The sequence below is a fragment of the Haliotis rufescens genome, unplaced genomic scaffold, assembly GCF_023055435.1.
Source record: "Haliotis rufescens isolate VD_foot unplaced genomic scaffold, xgHalRufe1.0.p SCAF_77, whole genome shotgun sequence".
Lineage (NCBI taxonomy): Eukaryota > Metazoa > Mollusca > Gastropoda > Lepetellida > Haliotidae > Haliotis > Haliotis rufescens.
The window spans coordinates 271311-290551 of record NW_025964369.1 but is presented as its reverse complement, the minus strand read 5'-3'; the positions used below and the strand labels follow the sequence as shown (position 1 = coordinate 290551).

General features: G+C 40.9%; 1 protein-coding gene across 2 annotated transcripts in view; it reads right to left on the bottom strand.

Moving 5' to 3' along the window:
• Positions 1-19241, bottom strand: part of LOC124124141 (A disintegrin and metalloproteinase with thrombospondin motifs adt-1-like) — a 105351-nt gene that overhangs the window by 30655 nt on the left and 55455 nt on the right. For both annotated transcript variants that reach the window (XM_048388708.1, XM_048388709.1), the window contains exons 13-15: positions 17959-18147; positions 16779-16967; positions 14483-14683 (exon numbers count right to left, since the gene is read on the bottom strand). In XM_048388708.1, the coding sequence (XP_048244665.1) occupies positions 14483-14683; positions 16779-16967; positions 17959-18147 (579 nt within the window). The remainder of the gene's footprint in view (positions 1-14482; positions 14684-16778; positions 16968-17958; positions 18148-19241) is intronic.

Genomic DNA, 19241 nt, shown 5'->3' with positions numbered 1-19241 from the left:
TTATACATACAGGGTTACTGAGGAATACTAACTGGGTTACTGTGGTATACTGACTGGGTTACTGTGGTTCACTTACTTGGATAACGTGTTATACATACAGGATTACTGTGTTATACTGACTGGGTTACTGTGGTATACTGACTGGGATAACGTATTATACATACAGGATAACTGTGGTATACTAACTGGGTTACTGTGGTTTACTTACTAGGATAACGTGTTATACATACAGGATTACTGTGGTATACCAACTGAGTTTCTGTGGTATACTAAATGGGTTCCTGTGGTTTACTTACTGGGATAACGTGTTATACATACAGGATTACTGTGGTATACTGACTGGGTTACTGTGGTTTACTTACTGGGATAACGTGTTATACATACAGGATTACTGTGGTATACTGACTGGGTTACTGTGGTATACTGACTGGGATAACGTGTTATACATACAGGATTACTTTGGTATACTGACTGGGTTACTGTGGTGTACTTACTGGGATAACGTGTTATACATACAGGATTAGTGTGGTATACTGACTGGGTTACTGTGGTTTACTTACTGGGATAACGTGTTATACATACAGGATAACTGTGGTATACAGACTGGGTTACTGTGGTTTACTTACTGGGAAAACGTGTTATACATACAGGATTAGTGTGGTATACTGACTGGGTTACTGTGGTTTACTTACTGGGATAACGTGTTATACATACAGGATAACTGTGGTATACTGACTGGGTTAGTGTTGTTTACTTACTGGGATAACGTGTTATACATACAGGATAACTGTGGTATACCAACTGAGTTTCTGTGGTATACTAACTGGGTTACTGTGGTTTACTTACTGGGATAACGTGTTATACATACAGGATTACTGTGGTATACTGACTGGGTTATTGTGGTATACTGACTGGGATAACGTGTTATACATACAGGATAACTGTGGTATACTGACTGGGTTACTGTGGTTTAATTACTGGGGTAACGTGTTATACATACAGGATTACTGTGGTATACTGACTGGGTTACTGTGGTGTACCTACTGGGATAACGTGTTATACATACAGGATTAGTGTGGTATACTGACTGGGTTACTGTGGTTTACTTACTGGGATAACGTGTTATACATACAGGATAACTGTGGTATACTGACTGGGTTACCGTGGTTTACTTACTGGGAAAACGTGTTATACATACAGGATAACTGTGGTATACTGACTGGGTTACTGTGGTTTACTTACTGGGATAACGTGTTATACATACAGGGTTACTGAGGTATACTAACTGGGTTACTGTGGTATACAGACTGGGTTACTGTGGTTTACTTACTGGGATAACGTGTTATACATACAGGATAACTGTGGTATACTGACTGGGTTACTCTGGTTTACTTCCTGGGATAACTTGTTATACATACAGGGTTACTGAGGTATACTAACTGGGTTACTGTGGTATACTGACTGGGTTACTGTGGTTCACTTACTTGGATAACGTGTTATACATACAGGATTACTGTGGTATACTGACTGGGTTACTGTGGTATACTGACTGGGATAACGTGTTATACATACAGGATAACTGTGGTATACTGACTGGGTTACTGTGGTTTACTTACTGGGATAACGTGTTATACATACAGGATTACTGTGGTATACCAACTGAGTTTCTGTGGTATACTGACTGGGTTACTGTGGTTTACTTACTGGGATAACGTGTTATACATACAGGATTACTGTGGTATACTGACTGGGTTACTGTGGTTTACTTACTGGGATAACGTGTTATACATACAGGATTACTGTGGTATACTGACTGGGTTACTGTGGTATACTGACTGGGATAACGTGTTATACATACAGGATAACTGTGGTATACTCACTGGGTTACTGTGGTTTACTTACTGGGATAACATGTTATACATATAGGATTAGTGTGGTATACTGACTGGGTTACTGTGGTTTTCTTACTGGGATAACGTGTTATACATACAGGATTACTGTGGTATACTGACTGGGTTACTGTGGTTTACTTACTGGGATAACGTGTTATACATACAGGATAACTGTGGTATACTGACTGGGTTACTGTGGTTTACTTACTGGGATAACGTGTTATACATACAGGATTACTGTGGTATACCAACTGAGTTTCTGTGGTATACTAACTGGGTTACTGTGGTTTATTTACTCGGATAAAGTGTTATACATACAGGATTACTGTGGTATACTGACTGGGTTACTGAGGTTTACTTACTGGGATAACGTGTTATACATACAGGATTACTGTGGTATACCAACTGAGTTTCTGTGGTATACCCACTGGGTTACTGAGGTTTACTTACTGGGATAACGTGTTATACATACAGGATTACTGTGGTATACTAACTGGGTTACTGTGGTTTACTTACTGGGATAACGTGTTATACATACAGGATTACTGTGGTATACTGACTGGGTTACTGTGGTTTACTTACTGGGATAACGTGTTATACATACAGGATTACTATGGTATACTGACTGGATTACTGTTGTATACTGACTGGGATAACGTGTTATACATACAGGATAACTGTGGTATACTGACGGGGTTACTGTGGTTTACTTACTGGGATAACGTGTTATACATATAGGATTAGTGTGGTATACTCACTGGGTTACTGTGGTGTACTTACTGGGATAACGTCTTATACATACAGGATTACTGTGGTATACTGACTGGGTTACTGTGGTATACTGACTGGGTACTGTGGTTTACTTACTGGGATAACGTGTTATACAAACAGGATTACTGTAGTATACTGACTGGGTTACTGTGGTTTACTTACTGGGATAACGTGTTATACATACAGGATTACTGTGGTATACTGACTGGGTTACTGTGGTATACTGACTGGGTTACTGTGGTTTACTTACTGGGATAACGTGTTAAACATACAGGATTAATGTGGTATACTAACTGGGTTACTGTGGTTTACTTACTGAGATAACGTGTTATACATACAGGATTACTGTGGTATACTGATTGGGTTACTGTGGTTTACTTACTGGGATAACGTGTTATACATACAGGATTACTGTGGTATACTGACTGGGTTACTGCGGTATAATAACTGGGTTATTGTGATTAACTTACTGGGATAACGTGTTATACATACAGGATTACTGTGGTATACTGACTGGGTTACTGTGGTATACTGACTGGGATAACGTGTTACACATACTGGATTACTGTGGTATACTGACTGGGTTAATGTGGTTTACTTACTGGGATAACGTGTTATACATACAGGATAACTGTGGTATACTAACTGAGTTTCTGTGGTATACTAACTGGGTAACTGTGGTTTACTTACTGGGATAACGTGTTATACATACAGGATTACTGTGGTATACTGACTGGGATAACGTGTTATACATACAGGATAACTGTGGTATACTGACTGGGTTAGTGTGGTTTACTTACTGGGATAACGTCTTATACATACAGGATAACTGTGGTATACGAACTGAGTTTCTGTGGTATACTAACTGGGTTACTGTGGTTTACTTACTGGGATAACGTGTTATACATACAGGATTACTGTGGTATACTGACTGGGTTATTGTGGTATACTGACTGGGATAACGTGTTATACATACAGGATAACTGTGGTATACTGACTGGGTTACTGTAGTTTACTTACTGAGATAACGTGTTATACATACAGGATTACTGTGGTATACTGATTGGGCTACTGTGGTTTACTTACTGGGATAACATGTTATACATACAGGATTACTGTGGTATAATGACTGGGTTACTGCGGTATAATAACTGGGTTAGTGTGGTTTACTTACTGGGATAACGTGTTTTACATACAGGATTACTGTGGTATACTGACTGGGTTTCTGTGGTGTACTTACTGGGATAACGTGTTATACATACAGGATTACTGTGGTATACTAACTGGGTTACTGTGGTTTACTTACTGGGATAACGTGTTATACATACAGGATAACTGTGGTATACTGACTGGGTTACTGTGGTTTACTTACTGGGATAACGTGTTATACATACAGGATAACTGTGGTATACCAACTGAGTTTCTGTGGTATACTAAATGGGTTCCTGTGGTTTACTTACTGGGATAACGTGTTATACATACAGGATTACTGTGGTATACTGACTGGGTTACTGTGGTTTACTTACTGGGATAACGTGTTATACATACAGGATTACTGTGGTATACTGACTGGGTTACTGTGGTATACTCACTGGGATAACGTGTTATACATACAGGATTACTGTGGAATACTGACTGGGTTACTGTGGTGTACTTACTGGGATAACGTGTCATACATACAGGATTAGTGTGGTATACAGATTGGGTTACTGTGGTTTACTTCCTGGGATAACTTGTTATACATACAGGGTTACTGAGGAATACTAACTGGGTTACTGTGGTATACTGACTGGGTTACTGTGGTTTAATTACTGGGGTAACGTGTTATACATACAGGATTACTGTGGTATACTGACTGGGTTACTGTGGTGTACTAACTGGGATAACGTGTTATACATACAGGATTAGTGTGGTATACTGACTGGGTTACTGTGGTTTACTTACTGGGATAACGTGTTATACATACAGGATAACAGTGGTATACTGACTGGGTTACTGTGGTTTACTTACTGGGATAACGTGTTATACATACAGGATTACTGTGGTATACTGACTGGGTTACTGTGGTTTACTTACTGGGATAACGTGTTATACATACAGGATTACTGTGGTATACTGACTGGGTTACTGTGGTATACTGACTGGGATAACGTGTTATACATACAGGATAACTGTGGTATACTCACTGGGTTACTGTGGTTTACTTACTGGGATAACATGTTATACATATAGGATTAGTGTGGTATACTGACTGGGTTACTGTGGTTTTCTTACTGGGATAACGTGTTATACATACAGGATTACTGTGGTATACTGACTGGGTTACTGTGGTTTACTTACTGGGATAACGTGTTATACATACAGGATTACTGTGGAATACTGACTGGGTTACTGTGGTATACTGACTGGGTTACTGTGGTTTACTTACTGGGATAACGTGTTATACATACAGGATTACTGTGGTATACTAACTGGGTTAGTGTGGTTTACTTACTGGGATAACGTGTTATACATACAGGATTACTGTGGTATACTGACTGGGTTACTGAGGTATACTAACTGGGTTACTGTGGTATACTGACTGGGTTACTGTGGTTTACTTACTGGGATAACGTGTTATACATACAGGATTACTTTGGTATACTAACTGGGTTACTGTGGTTTACTTACTGGGATAACGTGTTATACATACAGGATTACTGTGGTATACTGACTGGGTTACTGTGGTTTACTTACTGGGGTAACGTGTTATACATACAGGATAACTGTGGTATACCAACTGAGTTTCTGTGGTATACTAACTGGGTTACTGTGGTTTACTTACTGGGATAACGTGTTATACATACAGGATTACTGTGGTATACTGACTGGGTTACTGTGGTATACTAACTGGGTTACTGTGGTTTACTTACTGGGATAACGTGTTATACATACAGGATTACTGTGGTATACTGACTGGGTTACTGAGGTATACTAACTGGGTTACTGTGGTATACTGACTGGGTTGCTGTGGTTTACTTACTGGGATAACGTGTTATATATACAGGATTACTTTGGTATACTAACTGGGTTACTGTGGTTTACTTACTGGGATAACGTGTTATACATACAGGATTACTGTGGTATACTGACTGGGTTACTGTGGTATACTGACTGGGTTACTGTGGTTTACTTACTTGGATAACGTGTTATACATAAATGATTACTGTGGTATACTGACTGCGTTACTGTGGTGTACTCACTGGGATAACGTGTTATACATACAGGATTACTGTGGTATCCTGACTGGGTTACTGTGGTTTACTTACTGGGATAACGGGTTATATAAACAGGATAACTGTGGTATACCAAATGAGTTTCTGTGGTATACTAACATGGTTACTGTGGTTTACTTACTGGGATAACATGTTATACATACAGGATTACTGTGGTATACTGACTGGGTTACTGTGGTATACTAACTGGGTTACTGTGGTTTACTTAATGGGAAAACGTGTTATACATACAGGATTACTGTGGTATACTAACTGGGTTACTGTGGTTTACTAACTGGGATAACGTGTTATACAGACATGATTACTGTGGTATTCTGACTGGGTTACTGTGGTATACTAACTGGGTTACTGTGGTTTACTTACTGGGATAACGTGTTATACAAACAGGATTACTGTGGTATACTGACTGGGTTACTGTGGTATACTAACTCGGATAACGTGTTATACATACAGGATTACTGTGGAATACTGACTGGGTTACTGTGGTATACTGACTGGGTTACTGTGGTTTACTTACTGGGATAACGTGTTATACATACAGGATTACTGTGGTATACTAACTGGGTTACTGTGGTTTACTTACTGGGATAACGTGTTATACATACAGGATTACTGTGGCATACTGACTGGGTTACTGAGGTATACTAACTGGGTTACTGTGGTATACTGACTGGGTTACTGTGGTTTACTTACTGGGATAACGTGTTATACATACAGGATTACTTTGGTATACTAACTGGGTTACTGTGGTTTACTTACTGGGATAACGTGTTATACATACAGGATTACTGTGGTATACTGACTGGGTTACTGTGGTTTTCTTACTGGGATAACGTGTTATACATACAGGATTACTGTGGTATACTCACTGGGTTACTGTGGTTTACTTACTGGGATAACGTGTTATACATACAGGATTAGTGTGGTATACTGACTGGGTTACTGTGGTTTACTTACTGGGATAACGTGTTCTACATACAGGATAACTGTGGTATACTGACTGGGTTACTGTGGTTTACTTACTGGGAAAACGTGTTATACATACAGGATAACTGTGGTATACTGACTGGGTTACTGTGGTTTACTTACTGGGATAACGTGTTATACATACAGGGTTACTGAGGTATACTAACTGGGTTACTGTGGTATACAGACTGGGTTACTGTGGTTTACTTACTGGGATAACCTGTTATACATACAGGATAACTGTGGTATACTGACTGGGTTACTCTGGTTTACTTCCTGGGATAACTTGTTATACATACAGGGTTACTGAGGTATACTAACTGGGTTACTGTGGTATACTTACTGGGATACTGTGGTTCACTTACTTGGATAACGTGTTATACATACAGGATTACTGTGGTATACCAACTGAGTTTCTGTGGTATACTAACTGGGTTACTGTGGTTTACTTACTGGGATAACGTGTTATACATACAGGATTACTGTGGTATACTGACTGGGTTACTGTGGTTTACTTACTGGGATAACGTGTTATACATACAGGATTACTGTGGTATACTGACTGGGTTACTGTGGTATACTGACTGGGATAACGTGTTATACATACAGGATAACTGTGGTATACTCAATGGGTTACTGTGGTTTACTTACTGGGATAACATGTTATACATATAGGATTAGTGTGGTATACTGACTGGGTTACTGTGGTTTTCTTACTGGGATAACGTGTTATACATACAGGATTACTGTGGTATACTGACTGGGTTACTGAGGTTTACTTACTGGGATAACGTGTTATACATACAGGATTACTGTGGTATACCAACTGAGTTTCTGTGGTATACTGACTGGTTTACTGTGGTTTATTTACTCGGATAACGTGTTATACATACAGGATTACTGTGGTATACTGACTGGGTTACTGAGGTTTACTTACTGGGATAACGTGTTATACATACAGGATTACTGTGGTATACCAACTGAGTTTCTGTGGTATACTAACTGGGTTACTGTGGTTTACTTACTGGGATAACGTGTTATACATACAGGATTACTGTGGTATACCAACTGAGTTTCTGTGGTATACTGACTGGGTTACTGTGGTTTATTTACTCGGATAACGTGTTATACATACAGGATTACTGTGGTATACTGACTGGGTTACTGAGGTTTACTTACTGGGATAACGTGTTATACATACAGGATTACTGTGGTATACTAACTGGGTTACTGTGGTTTACTTACTGGGATAACGTGTTATACATACAGGATTACTGTGGTTTACTGACTGGGTTACTGTGGTTTACTTACTGGGATAACGTGTTATACATACAGGATTACTATGGTATACTGACTGGATTACTGTTGTATACTGACTGGGATAACGTGTTATACATACAGGATAACTGTGGTATACTGACGGGGTTACTGTGGTTTATTTACTGGGATAACGTGTTATACATATAGGATTAGTGTGGTATACTCACTGGGTTACTGTGGTGTACTCACTGGGATAACGTCTTATACATACAGGGTTACTGTGGTATACTGACTGGGTTACTGTGGTATACTGACTGGGTACTGTGGTTTACTTACTGGGATAACGTGTTATACAAACAGGATTACTGTAGTATACTGACTGGGTTACTGTGGTTTACTTACTGGGATAACGTGTTATACATACAGGATTACTGTGGTATACTGACGGGGTTACTGTGGTATACTGACTGGGTTACTGTGGTTTACTTACTGGGATAACGTGTTAAACATACAGGATTAATGTGGTATACTAACTGGGTTAGTGTGGTTTACTTACTGGGATAACGTGTTATACATACAGGATTACTGTGGTATACTGACTGGGTTACTGAGGTATACTAACTGGGTTACTGTGGTATACTGACTGGGTTGCTGTGGTTTACTTACTGGGATAACGTGTTATATATACAGGATTACTTTGGTATACTAACTGGGTTACTGTGGTATACTAACTGGGTGACTGTGGTTTACTTACTGGGATAACGTGTTATACAGACATGATTACTGTGGTATTCTGACTGGGTTACTGTGGTATACTAACTGGGTGACTGTGGTTTACTTACTGGGATAACGTGTTATACAAACAGGAATACTGTGGTATACTGACTGGGTTACTTTGGTATACTAACTGGGATAACGTGTTATACATACAGGATTACTGTGGAATACTGACTGGGTTACTGTGGTATACTGACTGGGTTACTGTGGTTTACTTACTGGGATAACGTGTTATACATACAGGATTACTGTGGTATACTAACTGGGTTAGTGTGGTTTACTTACTGGGATAACGTGTTATACATACAGGATTACTGTGGTATACTGACTGGGTTACTGAGGTATACTAACTGGGTTACTGTGGTATACTGACTGGGTTACTGTGGTTTACTTACTTGGATAACGTGTTATACATACAGGATTACTTTGGTATACTAACTGGGTTACTGTGGTTTACTTACTGGGATAACGTGTTATACATACAGGATTACTGTGGTATACTGACTGGGTTACTGTGGTTTACTTACTGGGGTAACGTGTTATACATACAGGATAACTGTGGTATACCAACTGAGTTTCTGTGGTATACTAACTGGGTTACTGTGGTTTACTTACTGGGATAACGTGTTATACATACAGGATTACTGTGGTATACTGACTGGGTTACTGTGGCATACTAACTTGGTTACTGCGGTTTACTTACTGGGATAACGTGTTATACATACAGGATTACTGTGGTATACTGCCTGGGTTACTGTGGTATACTAACTGGGATAACGTGTTATACATACAGGATTACTGTGGTATACTAACTGGGTTACTGTGGTTTACTTACTGGGATAACGTGTTATACAGACTTGATAACTGTGGTATTCTGACTGGGTTACTGTGGTATACTTACTAGGTTACTGTGGTTTACTTACTGGGATAACGTGTTATACATACAGGATTACTGTGGTATACTGACTGGGTTACTGTGGTATACTAACTTGGATAACGTGTTATACATACAGGATTACTGTGGAATACTGACTGGGTTACTGTGGTATACTAACTGGGTTACTGTGGTTTACTTACTGGGATAACGTGTTATACATACAGGTTTACTGTGGTATACTGACTGGGTTACTGTGGTATACTGACTGGGTTACTGTGGTTTACTTACTTGGATAACGTGTTATACATTAATGATCACTGTGGTATACTGACTGCGTTACTGTGGTGTACTTACTGGGATAACGTGTTATACATACAGGATTACTGTGGTATACTGACTGGGTTACTGTGGTTTCCTTACTGGGATAACGTGTTATACATACAGGATAACTGTGGTATACCAACTGAGTTTCTGTGGTATACTAACTGGGTTACTGTGGTTTACTTACTTGGATAACGTGTTATACATACAGGATTACTGTGGTATACTGACTGGGTTACTGTGGCATACTAACTGGGTTACTGTGGTTTACTTACTGGGATAACGTGTTATACATACAGGATTACTGTGGTATACTGACTGGGTTACTGTGGTATACTAACTGGGATAACGTGTTTTTCATACAGGATTACTGTGGTATACTAACTGGGTTACTGAGGTTTACTTAATGGGATAACGTGTTATACAGACATGATAACTGTGGTATTCTGACTGGGTTACTGTGGTATACTGACTGGGTAACTGTGGTTTACTTACTGGGATAACGTGTTATACATACAGGATTACTGTGGTATACTGACTGGGTTACTGTGGTATACTAACTGGGATAACGTGTTATACATACAGGATTACTGCGGAATACTGACTGGGTTACTGTGGTATACTAACTGGGTTACTGTGGTGTACTTACTGGGATAACGTGTTATACATACAGGATGACTGTGGTATACTGACTGGGTTATTGTGGTATACTCACTGGGATAACGTGTTATACATACAGGATAACTGTGGTATACTGACTGGGTTACTGTGGTTTAATTACTGGGGTAACGTGTTATACATACAGGATTACTGTGGTATACTGACTGGGTTACTGTGGTGTACTTACTGGGATAACGTGTTATACATACAGGATTAGTGTGGTATACTGACTGGGTTACTGTGGTTTACTTACTGGGATAACGTGTTATACATACAGGATAACTGTGGTATACTGACTGGGTTACTGTGGTTTACTTACTGGGAAAACGTGTTATACATACAGGATAACTGTGGTATACTGACTGGGTTACTGTGGTTTACTTACTGGGATAACGTGTTATACATACAGGGTTACTGAGGTATACTAACTGGGTTACTGTGGTATACAGACTGGGTTACTGTGGTTTACTTACTGGGATAACGTGTTATACATACAGGATTACTGTGGAATACTGACTGGGTTACTGTGGTATACTAACTCGGTTACTGTGGTTTACTTATTGGGATAACGTGTTATACATACAGGTTTACTGTGGTATACTGACTGGGTTACTGTGGTATACTGACTGGGTTACTGTGGTTTACTTACTTGGATAACGTGTTATACATAAATAATCACTGTGGTATACTGACTGGGTTACTGTGCTTTACTTACTGGGATAACGTGTTATACATACAGGATTACTGTGGAATACTGACTGGGTTACTGTGGTATACTAACTGGGTTACTGTGGTTTACTTATTGGGATAACGTGTTATACATACAGGTTTACTGTGGTATACTGACTGGGTTACTGTGGTATACTGACTGGGTTACTGTGGTTTACTTACTTGGATAACGTGTTATACATAAATGATCACTGTGGTATACTGACTGGGTTACTGTGGTGTACTTACTGGGATAACGTGTTATACATACAGGATTACTGTGGTATACTGACTGGGTTACTGTGATTTCCTTACTGGGATAACGTGTTATACATACAGGATAACTGTGGTATACCAACTGAGTTTCTGTGGTATACTAACTGGGTTACTGTGGTTTACTTACTTGGATAACGTGTTATACATACAGGATTACTGTGGTATACTGACTGGGTTACTGTGGCATACTCACTGGGTTACTGTGGTTTACTTACTGGGATAACGTGTTATACATACAGGATTACTGTGGTATACTGACTGGGTTACTGTCGTATACTAACTGGGATAACGTGTTTTTCATACAGGATTACTGTGGTATACTAACTGGGTTACTGAGGTTTACTTAATGGGATAACGTGTTATACAGACATGATAACTGTGGTATTCTGACTGGGTTACTGTGGTATACTTACTGGGTAACTGTGGTTTACTTACTGGGATAACGTGTTATACATACAGGATTACTGTGGTATACTGACTGGGTTACTGTGGTATACTAACTGGGATAACGTGTTATACATACAGGATTACTGCGGAATACTGACTGGGTTACTGTGGTATACTAGCTGGGTTACTGTGGTTTACTAACTGGGATAACGTGTTATACATACAGGATGACTGTGGTATACTGACTGGGTTATTGTGGTATACTCACTGGGATAACGTGTTATACATACAGGATAACTGTGGTATACTGACTGGGTTACTGTGGTTTAATTACTGGGGTAACGTGTTATACATACAGGATTACTGTGGTATACTGACTGGGTTACTGTGGTGTACTTACTCGGATAACGTGTTATACATACAGGATTACTGTGGTATACTGACTGGGTTACTGAGGTTTACTTACTGGGATAACGTGTTATACATACAGGATTACTGTGGTATACTAACTGGGTTAGTGTGGTTTACTTACTGGGATAACGTGTTATACATACAGGATTACTGTAGTATACTGACTGGGTTACTGAGGTATACTAACTGGGTTACTGTGGTATACTGACTGGGTACTGTGGTTTACTTACTGGGATAACGTGTTATACAAACAGGATTACTGTAGTATACTGACTGGGTTACTGTGGTTTACTTACTGGGATAACGTGTTATACATACAGGATTACTGTGGTATACCAACTGAGTTTCTGTGGTATACTAACTGGGCTAGTGTGGTTTACTTACTGGGATAACGTGTTATACATACAGGATTACTGTGGTATACTGACTGGGTTACTGAGGTATACTAACTGGGTTACTGTGGTATACTGACTGGGTACTGTGGTTTACTTACTGGGATAACGTGTTATACAAACAGGATTAATGTAGTATACTGACTGGGTTACTGTGGTTTACTTACTGGGATAACGTGTTATACATACAGGATTACTGTGGTATACTGACTGGGTTACTGTGGTATACTGACTGGTTTACTGTGGTTTACTTACTGGGATAACGTGTTAAACATACAGGATTAATGTGGTATACTAACTGGGTTAGTGTGGTTTACTTACTGGGATAACGTGTTATACATACAGGATTACTGTGGTATACTGACTGGGTTACTGAGGTATACTAACTGGGTTACTGTGGTTTACTAACTGGGATAACGTGTTATACATACAGGATTACTGTGGTAAACTGACTGCATTACTGTGGTATACTAACTGGGTTACTGGGGTTTACTTACTGGGATAACGTGTAATACTTACAGGATTACTGTGGTATACTGACTGGGTTACTGTGGTGTACTTACTGAGATAACGTGTTATACATACAGGATTACTGTGGTATACTGACTGGGTTACTGTGGTGTACTTACTGGGATAACGTGTTATACATACAGGATTACTGTGGTATACTAACTGGGTTACTGTGGATTATTCACTGCGTTACTGTGGTGTACTTACTAGGTTATTGTGGTATTCTCACAAGGTTACTTTTGCATGCTCGCAAGGTTACTGTGGTATTCTCACAAGGTTACTTTTGCATGCTCGCAAGGTTACTGTGGTATACTCACTGGGTAGCTGTGGTATACTCAATGGGTTACTGTGGTATAATCAATCGGTTACTGTGGTATACTCACTGGGTAACTGTGGTATTCTTATTGGGTTACTGTGGTATACTCAATGGGTAGCTGTGGTATACCCAATGGGTAACTGTGGTATAGTCAATGGGTTACTGTTGTATACTCAATGGGTTACTGTGGTATACTCAATGGGTAGCTGTGGTATACTCACTGGGTTACTGTGGTATACTCAGTGGGTTACTGTGGTATACTTCATGGGTTAATGTGGTATACTCACTGGGTTACTGTGGTATACTCACTGGGTAGCTGTGGTATACTCAATGGGTAACTGTGGTATACTCAATGGGTAGCTGTGGTATACTCAATGGGTAGGTGTGGTATACTCACTGGGCAGCTGTGGTATACTCACTGGGTAACCGTGGTATACTCAATGGGTAGCTGTGGTATACTCACTGGGTTACTGTGGTATACTCAATGGGTTACTGTGGTATACTCAATGGGTAACGGTGGTATACTCAATGGGTAACTGTGGTATACTCAATGGGTAACTGTGGTATACTCAATGGGTTACTTTGGTATATTCAATGGGTTACTGAGGTATACTTATAAGGTAACTGTGTTATACTCACTGGGTTACTGTGGTATACTCACTGGGTTACTGTGGTATACTCACCTGTGCATGCGACTCGGTTGCAAAAAGACACATTGAATTTAGTGGTTCCCGGAAGGATGGTTGTACAGTCAATCCCGCCATAAGCAGGCGCAGGGTCGCTACATGTCCTCTTATATATGGTTGTGCGTACTCCTGAAGAGCCGCAGCTTTTGGAACAGGATTCTTGGTTAGACACCGTCCAAGCGGACCATTCTCCGTCCACTGCAGAAAAAAACACGTCACAATTTACAAATCCTTGTAGTTGGTTGGTTGGTTTGTTGTTTAACGCCGCACTCAGCAATATAACAGCTATATGACGGCGCTCTGTAAATAATCGAGTCTGGACCGGGAATTCAGTGATTCATATCATGAGCATCGATCCACGCAATTGGGATCGATGATATGCATCAACCAAGTCAGCGAGCCTGACCACTCGATCCCGCTGGTCGCCTTTTACGACAAGCATAGTCGCCTTTGACGGCAATCCTTGTATGATCCTCAGAGAGTTGTGATCGCAAATTGTTCCTACAAATGAGGGCGGTCGGGTAGCCTAGTGGTTAAAGCGTTAGCTCGTCACGCCGAAGACCCGGGTTCGATTCCCGACATGGGTACAATGTGTGAAGCCCATTTCTGGTGTCCCCCGCCGTGATATTGCTGGAATATTGCTAAAAGCGGCGTAAAACCTCACTCACTCACTCACTCACTCCTACAAATGAGAGTGAGTGAATGTTCTTTAACGCCGCTGCTGTTCCACAGCGAACATTAATTTATCAAGTCAGAATAACTGGGGTCACAGAGTCTGACATCTGATCCACATAAGTGGGCGTATGCATGTGTTTGTTTGTTTGTTTGTTTGTTTGTTTGTTATCTGACATTGGCCTCTTATGTGACATTATTTTTAGGCACTTATACCAAGTTCCTTGATCAAACAATTAATGATGCGAGGCTTTACATATAATGTGCTAGATGGTTATGTTATTTGAGGCCTTGTCGGTGGGAAAAACAATACACTTTTCATGTAGGGCATCAATAGCTAAGATGACAGCTGGCAGGGACAGACTGGATTCATTCCAATTCTGTTTCCTATTTTTAAGCTTGTGCATACCACCAATGACATCGCGCACTGACTTAACCCACTCTGAAAGACATTCGACAGGTACCTCTTCTCTATTGGCCATTTATTGGCATATGATTCATCTGAAAAAACACAAGTGGTAAATGTTTTGTTTGTTTGTTGGATCTTCACGGGTCTGAATGGACATGTCTTCAGGTGTCAAAAGTTCTGGTGCATGGTATTGACAGATGTCTTCCTTAGTAAATAAACTGCCCGCTTATGTGACATTTTTTTAGGTCACTTATACCAAGCTCCTTGATCAAACAATTAATGTAGTGATGCTTACCATTGATCGTTATGTTACATGAGGCCTTGTCACGGGGAGCGACTTCACACTTTTCATGTAGGGCAGCCAAACTTTGGATGACAGCTGTCTAGGACAGACCCGTGAAGATCCGGGGTAGAATAGGTTTTCAGCAACTCATGCTTGCTGTAAAAGGTGTCTATGTTTGTCGGAAGAGGCGACTAACGGGATCAGGTGGTCAGACTCGCTGACTTGGTTGATGCATGTCATCGTATCCAAATTGCATGGATCGATGCTTATGATGTCAACCACTGTATTATCTGGTCCAGCCTCGATTATTTACAAACCGCCGTCTAGTAGGTGGAATATTTTTAGTGCGGCGTTAAACAACAAACAAACAAACAAATACAGGCTCGTGATCGGGTTAAATCTAGACTCGGACCTATGACCAGCGGATTCAACACTAACGCCTTAGAACAAATAAAGGCGAATAATTAAAAAAATCGGTGTTTTCAGTCTTTCACATGATAAACTCAAATACCATGAAACTAAATAATTAATTAAGTCCGCTAAAAGGAAATGCTTCTTGTTTAGAGTGAGTGGGTGAGTTTGGTTTAACGCCGCTTTTAACAGTATTCCAGTTATGTCACGGCGTGTCAGCTTGATTTTGGAGGAAAGCCCGAAGTGATGCAGGTCTCAGACGTTTACCACTTCGGTGAAACCCACGAGCACGGGTATGGCGCTGACAAACCTAGAAACATAATCGGGATGAACCGGGATTCGAGCGGACAATCATAGGTCTCTGGCAACTCTGCACAGCGAATCGCGGCGCCTTAGACGACTGGGCCACCCGTGCCCCCTTTCTTGTTCAGTAAAAAGATCCATTATTTTAACATGTTCTATTATTTGCCACAAGTCATAAAAAAATGAAATGCTGATGATAAATGGTAGAACTGTACCTGGGCAGTTATCAGGATTACACGCCACATCTTCCGTTTGGTAGCTGACCCCAGGGCAGGTGGCCCCCGTCCCGACGGGTGAGGGGTTATTACATTGTCTGATTGAGCGGCGTGTTTTAGTACCACCTCCACATGACACGGTGCAGGGGTCGGTCGATGTCGTCGTCCACGTGCCCCAGTTCCCGTCCACTGAAGAGTGAGTGAGTGAGTTTTGTTTAATGTCGCTTTGAACAGTTTTCCAGTTACATCACAGCGACTCATGTTCAGCTTAGTGTAGGAGGTAATCATGAAGTGGTGCAAATCTCAGACGTTTTCCACTTTTGGTTTTACGCCGCTTTTAGCAATATTTCAGCAACATCACGGCGGGGGACACCAGGAATGGGCTTCACATATTGTACCCATGTCGGGAATCGAACCCGGGTCTTCGGCGTGACGAGCGAACGCTTTAACCACAAGGCTGCCCGACCGCCCCTTTCCAGTTCAGTGAAACCCACGAGCAAAGTATGGTGTTAACAAACCTCGACACATAATCGGGGCGAACCGGGATTCGAAGCCACGATCATAGGTTTCTGGCGAGACTAAGGGACGCAACTCTGCATAGCGAATTGCTGCGTCTCAGACGAATGGGCCACACGTGGTTCCTAATGTGGGAGAACATCCATCGGACGTCTGTCAACTTTGGGAATGAGTGAGGTTTTGTTAACACTGCGTGTTGATGTTTCTGGCATGTGAATGACATATACAGGCCACGTGTACTTTAGGGTCATCCAGCCTTTACGTATGACTCGATGACTATCTTTAACACCGCTTTGAACAGTATAGCAGTTGTATCAAGGCATGTCAGCTTGATGTGGGACGAAAGTGATCTTTGTTTACACCTTGGTGAAACACACGAGGACGTTATAGTGCTGAGAAAACGAGAAATAAAATCAATGCGGATCTTGGATTCGAACCCACGATCACAGGTTTCTGGCACACCTAAGGGACACAACTCTTCCCAGTGTTACGCATGTGAACCAAAGGGGGTCATTGGTCGGGATTCGTATCTGTGCTTCTGACTTTTAATTGTACCGACAAGAAGTATACTTTTAATTTTTTTTTTAAATATTGGAATACGATATCTTGCACAAAACAAAAAATAGGATATTTGGACCTTATGAGACCTTATGAGATTACATACCTGGACAGGTTTGAGTATTGCAAGACAGATCCTGTACCTCTTTGGGGGAGCCACCGCACAGAGCTCCCCCTACGCTAGGGGCGGGGTTGCTGCACGTTCTCGTCCGTGTTGACGTCCTCTTGCCTCCGCCACACGTCACAGAGCAGTCACCGTTGCTAGGGCTACCCCAGTTGCCCCAGTTTCCATCAACTGAAACAGAAAGTACAGTAGACTACGGTTATAACGAAATCGAGGGGACCACTAATTTTAGTTCGTAATAACCGTAGTTCGTTATAAGCATATATACAGCATACATACAACAAATGGTCGGGACTAAAAAGTAAGTTCGTTATATCCGTCAGTTCGTTACATGCGTGTTCGTTATAAACGTAGTTTACTATATTATTAACAGCATATACATTGCTGTAGTAAGAAGAATCCGCATCCTCTGTAGAGTTGTGAGTGAGTGAGTGAGTTGGGTTTAACGCCGCTTTTAACAGTATTCCAGTTATATCACGGCGTGTCAGCTTAATGTGGGAGGAAAGCCCGAAGTGATGCAGGTCTCAGACGTTTACCACTTCGGTGAAAACCACGAGCACGGGTATGGTGCTGACAAACCTAGAAACATAATCGGGTCGAACCGGGATTCGAACCCACAATCATAGGTTTCTGGCGTGCCCAAGGGACGCAACTCTGCACAGCGAATCGCGGCGCCTTAGACGACTGGGCCACCCGTGCCCCCTTTTAGAGTTGTGACTTTGGTTTAATGTCTCTGTGAACGAGCCGGTTTAAGTGAAACCCACAAGGACGGGTAAGGTGCTGGCAAACCATGTACCATGGGATTTGAACCCATAATTATCGGAGGCTAACAACGTAGGACGTAAATCCAGTCAGTGTAGGGCATCGAACCAGTCAATGCGTGAGTGGAACCGTGATGATCCGGTGAGTGAGTGACACATCACATCACATCGGCAATTTTTCAGCCATATCGTGACGAGAAGTTATACATATGAAGACATATCTTTAAGCTAAATAAAAACCTGTAATCGATGGACAGCAAAATTACTAGAATATCATAGATTAATAGTTAAAACTAGCATATAACCATAAAAAAATCACTATATGTTACAATACAATATAAATGGGGCTAAATATCGCCAGCAGCTTAATGTAGATCACCATACTAGGGTCCATGGGGACTTATAAGACCTTTGCTACCTGCATGGACCCCAGCCGGATTTACAGCTGCCCTTGGGCTGCTGGCGACGATTAGGAAATTTAGCCAAAATTTAAAAGAACACAGA